At 34.4% G+C, this 9,572-nt stretch overlaps 1 protein-coding gene across 1 annotated transcript; it reads left to right on the forward strand.

Moving 5' to 3' along the window:
* The first annotated feature begins 1,467 nt into the window (after positions 1-1,467).
* LOC104800328 (ubiquitin-fold modifier-conjugating enzyme 1-like) lies at positions 1,468-2,794 on the forward strand. The gene is given in 4 exon segments (XM_019200919.1): positions 1,468-1,741; positions 1,744-1,886; positions 2,015-2,076; positions 2,579-2,794. Coding segments are annotated over 4 exon segments (522 nt in total). The 5' UTR covers positions 1,468-1,554; the 3' UTR covers positions 2,709-2,794.
* Positions 2,795-9,572: the final 6,778 nt, after the last annotated feature.

A 9,572-nucleotide genomic window follows, 5' to 3' on the forward strand; every position in this document is an offset into this window, starting at 1 on the left:
ACAGTTCACTCAAAGCAGGAATTATAGCTTCTTCTTCAACGTTATGTTCACCATCAATTTTCATACGTAACTCATCTATCTCCACATAAAGCATACATCGCATTCCATTTATGTTATCCAACATATAAATATGAACGTGCTTGTCATTCCATACGTAAGTTGGTTTTCTGTTTTCCTTGACATTTGGCAAATAACTCAACCTGATCTCCGTTTTATTTTTCTCCACTTTCATCTCAACACATAACTCTCGAACAAGTTCACTATAGGTTACCTCACAGGGGGGACAAAAGAACAACAATCTTTGAGTTTCCATAAACTTTCTTTCCCATTCATATTCTCTGTTTTTATTCACTCTCCACCTAATATCATACGAAAGTATACAATTGCCGATCTCTCATATTGCCCGTCCATCGTACCTGTAGAAAGGATAAATACAAAATGCAGATCAATTAAACTATTCTGGACTCTATGACTATGTGACCATATGAATATAATACCATGTGACCATCATGTGACCATGTGAATATAATACCATGTCACCATGTGATCATTATTACCATTCCAACTATTCTATATCATGTTACCATATGAAATTGTGACCATGTGAATTCCTCACCCTGTGACCATTATTACTAATCCCACTATTATGAATCATGTGACCATGTGACCATGTTAGTATGGTACCATGTGACCATGTCAACATGGTACCATGTGACCATGTTAATATAGTACCATGTGACCATGTTAATATAGTACCATGTGACCGTGTGAAGATAGTACCATGTCATCCTTGAATCCTATCGGAACTGTTATTCTAATCACACGGGACTAATGTAACCATATCACTATGTGACCATGTGACCGCGTGGCCATGTCACAAACTCCTCTCTAATGTGACCCGACTTTTGTGTATAGTGATATTCTAAAAACAACATCTCAAACCCTAGATTCGACCCGGATCTATGATTATACTATAGTCCAAAGGATAAAAACTGCACAAACATCAGCAATTACAAGAAAAAAAGGTGGAAGCAACATCACTGTTCAACCAAAAAATAATAACAAACATCAATGTGCATGAAAAACAATAAGGTTTTCGCAATTGCTTACCTGTCTTCAACCTCTTAACTAATTTCACACTGATTTTGCTGGAATTTTTAACGATTTTGGATTAAAAATCGCAACATTCAGAGGAGAGAGAGAGCTCAGCGACGAGGGAGAGAGAAGGAGGAGAGAGAAAGTGGAATGAGAGAGGAGAGAGACAACTAAACCCTATTTTGTGGAAAAAAAAATTATTCAAAAATTAAAAACAAAAAGGCATTTTGGTCATCACATATTATAAAGGGTATATTAGAAGTTGTAATGTTTTTTTTAAGGAGAGGGTATGAGGGGATGTTAATGTAGCACATTGAGGGTATAACGGAAGTTGCCCCCCTTAGGACTAGGGGAGATTCGGAATTTAAGCATCGGGTCCGGATTCTGATCAATCAGGCCCTAGGGTTTCTGGTAATTCAGATCGGGAAGGGGGAAAAGGTGCAAAATTTTGCGGCGAAGATGGAGGGATGGGATCCGAGCACGAAGTCGACGCTGACGCAGATCCCGCTTCTGACGACGAAGGCGGGTCCTAGAGATGGACAGGCATGGACACATAGGCTGAAGGAGGAGTACAAATCTCTGATCGCGTACACGCAGATGAACAAGTCCAACGACAACGACTGGTTCCACATCTCCGCCTCGAATCCAGAGGGACTCGTTGGACGGGCAAGTGTTGGTACGTCCACAACCTCCTCAAGTACGAATTCGATCTCCAGTTCGATATTCCTGTGACTTATCCGGCGACTGCTCCGGAGCTTGAATTGCCGGAGATTGACGGCAAGACCCAGAAGGTAAAATTGGGTTCTTCGATCGGTTTGTGCTTCCTTTTTTTTTTCGGAAGAGATTATGATTTTGTGATTTGGTTTTGTTGGTGAATTAGTTTTTGGCTAATTGGTTTGTGTTTTTTGTTTGCATGTAGATGTATAGAGGCGGGAAGATTTGCTTGACTGTGCATTTCAAGCCTCTGTGGGCCAAAAACTGGTAATTCTCCATGTCTTCTTCCTTATGATATATCTGTTACATTCCCATTGAATAGAAGCAATTAGCATTCATGGATCAGATTCGTCGAATTGTCAGATGGTTTTGCTGGTGAATTTGCTCTCTGTGTCAGCTTTAATCTGTTATGGCAGTGTTACTGTAAGGGGGAACCAATGTAACATTTAAGAACCATGGTTGATTCGGTTAAGATGAAATGTGAATTGTGAGGAATCTGTGGTTATTCAGGTAAATGATGAGAATATGAAACTCTGCCACATTTTCTGTGGAATTTCATGATCTACAAGCTGAAATTACCGAGTGTAAACTCGGGTACTAAGGTGGTTGTACAAAGAACTCTAGTTGCAAAGTTACAAATCGGGATTAAGTTGTTTAAGGCAGAGGTTCGAGTGATAACGTTTGATCCATCACTCTTACATGCATTTTCTTCCCAAGTATTAGCAGTTGTTTGTATTCTCGGTTCTGATAAGTAAATCCTCTTTGGCAGTCCTCGATTTGGAATAGCATACGCTCTTTGTTTGGGATTCGCACCATGGCTTGCCGCTGAGATTCCAATTCTCGTCGACTCGGGTATGATTAAGCACAAAGATGATGCCACGTCGTCCGTCGAGTCTTAGTCTATTTGAGATTTCCCTTGCACCTCAGACATGTTTTTCAGTTAAAACTGTTGAAAGGTAAATTATGCATTTCACTGGATGTTTCTTGAGATGGGCTCATCCAACTTAACAAATAAATATAAGATATACTGTCGCAATAAGTGGGTACGGTAATAGAAATATCTTATGCCAAAACATGAATCTGTTTCTGTAGTTGCATTGCATGTTCAAAGCATATATCTTTACCTCTCCTTCAAATGTGGCTGTGAGATTTCTTGTGTGGGTCATCTATTTCGAAGTTTCCATGGGATCTGGTAAGCTTTTTCGATATCTCTGATCGATAAACTGTCCTCGGGTATCATCTCCGCCAAACAGTAATCTTTGGCGGCCTTGTAATCCATGGAAACCTCGAAATCCTTCCCGAAAAGGCCATCCGTCTTCGGTAAGGCTACTACTTTCCTGGCATCCATGTTCTATCAAAGTCCAGAAGAAACGGCAGAAATGAACCACGACGTTTTCGAAACGAGCATTTTTCAGACCGAGAACATCTGATTGGCGGGAACATCTCCAAGCGTTTTGGTGATTTGAAGATCGTAGACTTTGTATTCTCTGATTTATCCGAACTGTGATACTACATGTCAGTTTAGTTTCTTGGGTACCTGAGCTTTTCGGGCTCCTTCGGAGCCTAACGTTGGGTATGAGTTGTCCAAATACGTGTTGGATGCTCCAGATGCTCGGGCACCCGCGGTTTAATGGACCAACAAGAGCGAGGGCGTAAGGCCACGATGCTAAAGAGAGGCGAACCAAGAGGTAGATGAGGGCGAGACGAGGAAATAGATAGGTGAAAGAGATGTATCCGAGGAGCGAGCGTTGAGGTTGGAGACGGAACGTTGAAGGGCAAGAGCGAATCTTAACCCTAGTTGAGCTCCGCGGTCGATGCCTATTGGTATGGGTTTTCGCCCTTCGACGCGGCGACCCCGAACCCAAACCTGAAAGTCGAGTTTTCCAATCACTAGACTGATGTATCACGTGGAAAAAATATGTATTTGCTTCCATTATCTTTTCCCTTTTTCTTTTATCTATTATCTTTTCTATATTTTTTTCTTTATATTCTTCAATGTGGGTTTTTTAAAATGTAAATTTCAAAAACTAAAATTAACATCAAGTGGTAAAAATAGGAACTTTATTGCAACCAGTTTGGGATTGGTTTCCAGTATTGCTTGGATAGTTCATATTTGATCCGTTCGTCTGTTTCGATTCGTACCGAAATCCAAATTATTTCAAATTCGGGTTCAGTTCGGTTTAAATCGGTTTTGGGTTTGAATATGTTCATAATTTCTCAGTTGACGAAATTTGGATGTTAGTGATAATCTAAAGCCAAACTCATCAAAATCTGAACCAGAATGCCTAACAACGGAAAACACATGTTACCATGATACCATCATCACATAGCATATCCAAAATATAATTGTAGAAATATATTTGATTTTGTTATGGTACGGGCAAGTGATTGAACTCATATAACTTGGGGTTAATATCCCAAAAAATCATGAACTTTCAAAAGAAAAATTCATATAAAACCGTGAACTTTGTAATTTTTATATAAAATTATAAACTTTATATATCTTTTAATATTTCCATATATTTAATAATTTTACGAATTTTTTAACTTCCATATAAAAGCATGAACTTGTGATATGGGAATATGGTAAGATTAATAAAGTTCATAATTTTATATAAAAATTATAAAACTCATGATTTTATATGGAATTTTTTTTAAAGTTCTTGATTTTTTAGACTATTTTATCTATAATTTATACATCAAATGAAAAAAAAAACAGTAATACTACAATGATCTGGTAATCTAAAATGGTTCGTTGTTGAGATGTGGCTCTTGAAGTTGATCAAAGATTTCGGTTTAGAACCGGTTTGGTCAAAACCGAGAGAAAGGATTTGGAAATAAAAAAACAGGGGAGGAAGTGCATTGTTTTTGGGTATTAAAGTTAAAAGAATAATTGAAACTGTGTTTATTCGAAGATAAAAAATAAATAAATTAAGTGTTGGAACTCGAATTCTAAATTTAAAGGAAGAGCATATACTATTTATATGTATTTCTCTTATTCTTTTTTGTTTTTTTTTCCTTAAGTTCGGGAATCGTGTGTTTAATTAATTAATCACCTCCGTTTTTTTTCTGTTTTATTAGATTATCAATAGTTTACTCGACCAAATAGATGAAACACGATTATAATTTTTGGTATACATAGTTTAATTATAATTATATATATGTACAGGTGGATAAAGATCCTTTCATACTATTTAACAAAAAAAAACCTTTTTTTGTTAAAAAAAAAGAACCTTTCATACTAAAAAAAAAAAATAGTTTTGGAAAAAAGGCTTCATTATAAACTCACATGAGTAGTTTGATTAAATGCGTTGCAATTGTTGTTGGTTGTTGAAGAACCTCTTTGTGTGTATATATGTATATATATTAAATAAATTGCAAAATTGTTGTAATAAATATTAGCTTAGCAATAATAATATATGATAAATTTAAAATTTAGATTATTTTATGAGTTTGATAGGGAATTTAATTATTGAAAGTTTTTCGTCAACGGTATTAGTTATTGTAAATTAATCATTAAAAACTATAATGGAGAAATAGCTGCAATACCATTTGACTGCTATTTGGACTTCTCATACTACCCTCCAAACAAAAAATTAAACAAAAAACACTATTCACCATGGCAAAAGACAATAAAATCCTCATATATTAACGAAAAGACAAAAAACCCTCTATTTTTTTCAATTTAAAAAATTCAAAATAAAAAAAATAAAGTTACGTAACTTTACTTTTATTCTCCTCTCTCTCTCCTAACTTTATTCTTCTTCCACTTTCTCTCTCTTCATAAATCTTTTTCTTCTCTCTCTCCTAACTCTCACGGTTTTAACTCTCTCACTCTCTTTCAAAACTTCTAATCTTTTGCATTTTGTTCTATTTTCTGTTTAAATCTCCGGTTAGATTCAAGATTCGAAAAAGAAATGAAAACCGTGTGGAAATTGCAAGGTTAGACAAAAACATGGTAGGTTAAACTTCAATTTCTTTTAGATTTGTTGGATTTTGAAATTTGTTGTTGTTGAGTTGAAGTCTGGTTTTGGAATTTGACCGATAGAAATTTAGGGTTTTGGGTTTTTCAAATTTCATTTAGCCACCAAAAATTGAGGAGATAGAAGAAGCAATGACGACATCGAAAAAATGACAAGTTCATGTTTATCTTCGTCACATTTTTCGAGCAAAAGTAGGAACCTTATGGAGATTACGGAGTTAGATGAATACAAGGTAGGTTAAAATTCAATTTATTTGCAAATTTGTTTGATTTTGATATGTGTTCTTGTTGAGTTGAAGTGTGGGTTGGGGATTTGAACGATAAAACATTAGGGTTTTGGGTTTTTTTTAAAATTTGGGGATTTCAAAATAGAATGTTGGTTTGCGCGTTTATGGATCAAATTGAGTGAAATGGTTGAGTTTCGGTCAAACAAGACAGTCATATAGGTCACATCACAGTCACAGTCACAAAGGTCACAGTGTCACAGGATCATATAGGTACGCCTATATCACAATATACAATACTCACGGGTCACATGGTCACATGGTCACAAGGTCACATGATCACATAGTCATAAGGTCACATGGTCACAATGTCACACGATCACAATTACAAAGGTCACAAGATCACAGGGTCATATAGATACGCCTATATCACAATATACAATAATCACGAGTCACATGGTCACATGGTTACATGATCACATAGTCACATGGTTATATGGTCACAAGGTCACATGGTCACAAGGTCACACGATTTCGATTGACTATATTGCATATAGAAATGGGTGAAGAAACACTTCTTTTTTTATTTGGAAGGGTATGAGGGGAGTACAGATGGAAGGGTTCAGTTTTGGATACGACATCTGAAAACGAACCTGGTCACATGGTCACATAATTACACGGTCTCATAGTCATATAGTTTTATAGCCATACAATCACATGGTCACAGTGTCACACGATGATATTTAGAAAATATTATTGACATATATTATTTTATTTTGTAGCACATGGAAGAGATGATGTATGAACTCCACATCTGCATTATAAAGCATCACGTGACCTACATAGGATGCAACTATTTGACTTGTGATACTATGTTGATAGAGCTGATCAACACATGAGTAGAATCGGAAGACATGACACAGATATTTCAGAAGATGAAAGTGTAAATTTTTAATTTATTTCACTAAATTTACTATGTTTATTTTGTTTTGAACCCCAACTATGATATGTTTTTTTTTATTTGGTAGTAGACTAAATTATGAACTCTTATATTTAGTTTTTTGTTTATTAGAAATCTGAATTTATTTATGTTTTATGTAAAATATGGGTCTAAATTATTGTATGAAAAATTTTAAACTTAAATTGATGGAGAAAAAAAATATAAGGTTAAAATAAAATTACGTTTTTTTCAATTATGAAATGAGTTAAATTGTCAAAGTAGTCTCCACAAGAAATCTAGGTTGAATTGTCAAAGTGGTCCACACAATGGAATAAGAGAAAAATTATGGGTTGAAAATATTGAAGGTGAAAATTTGGGATTAAAAATTGGGAGGAAAAAAATATAGGGTTAAAAGAAAAATTATATAGGGTTGAATATTCAAAATAGGTCTCATATTAAAATTAAAAATAGAAATAATGATTGTGGACCCTACGAAACATAAAAATCTAGAGAAATTCTCACTAGTTCTTCTTGTGGGTCTCACATCACATTTCGGTCACAATGGATCACAGTCGGTCACAACCGGTCAAAATAGGTCCCATATTATAAAAAAAATCTGAACTTCTTAATGTTTTTTACAGAAAATTATAGGTTTAAAATATTGTAGGTAAAAATTTGGGGTTAAAATTTGTGAAGAAAAAAAATTGGGGTTTAAATTTGGAAGGGAGAAAATTTGGAGCTAAAATTTGGATGAGAAAAAATTTGGAGTTAAAATTGAAATTGAAAAATTTTGGGAGGGAAAAAAGTTAGGGTAAAAATTTGGGAGGGAAAAAACTTGGGTTAAAATTTGGGAGGAAAAAAATAAAGGGTTAAAGAGGGGTTGAATATTCAAACTGGGCCTCACAAACACAAAAATCTGGAAAAAATTATGACTAGTTTTTCGTGTGGACCCCACAACACATTTTGGTCACAATGGGTCACAGTCGGTCACAACCGGTCACAACCTTCGATCCATGCGATTTTTATCAATTTAATCGATCTACAACGTCACATATCTCTTATAAGTCTATTTCATATTGTTTTGAACATTAAAATATGGTTTTTGCGATTTTTTGGTTTCAAAGTTGCTATTTCAAATGTGTTCCTATATGTTTCATAATGTTTTATGAGTATTTTTGACAAATTTGGTATATTTCTTACACAATCCCCTTAAAATATTTTGAAATTCTCTCTCACAAAATATATATTTGATATATAGACTCTAATAAACCACCCCGAAGCTTTAAAATTAAATTTTGACATATATTTATCAACACATTTCGGTCACGGGTCATAGTCGGTCACAGTGGTCACATAGTGCAAAATTGCACTTCGGTCACATGGTCATATGCCGGTCACAATGGGTCACAATGTTGGCTAATGTGAGTCAATTTATTTAGTGTGTAATACGAATCAAATATATGCAAAATTTCATCTTCAATAATACAACCTCAGTATGGTACAAATACAATATTATTTAAAGGTTTTAATACTACATTGTACAAACACATTACAACATCATTAACCACAGTTCTTTGACATTATTGTACAAATGTTTTGTAACATATTATAATACAAATACATCACACAATTATTATACAAATTACGACTCTCTCTTCACTTTAAATTAGTCGTTCTCTCCAATTTGTATGAAAAAAAATCGGATTTCGACACTAGCTTACATATTTCCAATCACACGGTCACACACTGGTCACAACAATGATCATATGAGTTAACTTACTATGTAATGTGTAATAAGAGAGACATATATATCAAAGTATCAGGTCATTCCACAGTTTTGGAAAGATAATTATCAAGCAGGTCTAGCACCAAAAACCTTTTTGCCTTTTTCAATGATCACAAGATCATAATAGACAATGGTTACATGGTCACATAGTTACATGGTCACATGGTTCACAAGGTCACAAGATCACGTGCTCACATGGTTCAAAATAATCAGAATTGTCATAACATACTATGACACATATATATGACTATAACATATTACAAATGATAAAACAACGAAAACATAAAAAATTAGAAGAAAAGAATAACAAGATCCACAAATATGCATGAAAAAACCGATATTTTGACAGTAGCTTGTATATTTCTAATTGTCTCATTGATTTATCCTTGATTTCGTCTAATTTCGTCGGATTTTTAAGACAAAATAGAAAAAAAAAGAGAGAGAGAGAAAGCACAGAAGAGAGAGAAAGCTTGGTGGAGATTAATGGTGGGAGGAGAGAGAAATCGGAAGAAAAAAAGGAAAGATAAATCGAAAAAGGAGGAGAGAGAAATTAGGGTAGGAAAGATTTTTTTAATTAAAAATTAAATATAAAATAATATTACAAGGTTATTTTGGTAATCTAACAAAAAAGAGGGTAGATTGGATATTGGATTTTTTTTTTTTAAGAGGAGAGTAGTACTAGAAATCCTTGTAGCACATTAAGGGTAGAATGGAAGTTCCCCAACTATAATATTAACTAAATGGGGGCAACTTCTATTATACCCTCTATGTGCTACATCAACATCCACTCATACCCTCCTCCTAAAAAAAAAATTTCAACTTCTATAATAC

The sequence above is a fragment of the Tarenaya hassleriana genome, unplaced genomic scaffold, assembly GCF_000463585.1.
Source record: "Tarenaya hassleriana unplaced genomic scaffold, ASM46358v1 Cleome67, whole genome shotgun sequence".
NCBI lineage: Eukaryota > Viridiplantae > Streptophyta > Magnoliopsida > Brassicales > Cleomaceae > Tarenaya > Tarenaya hassleriana.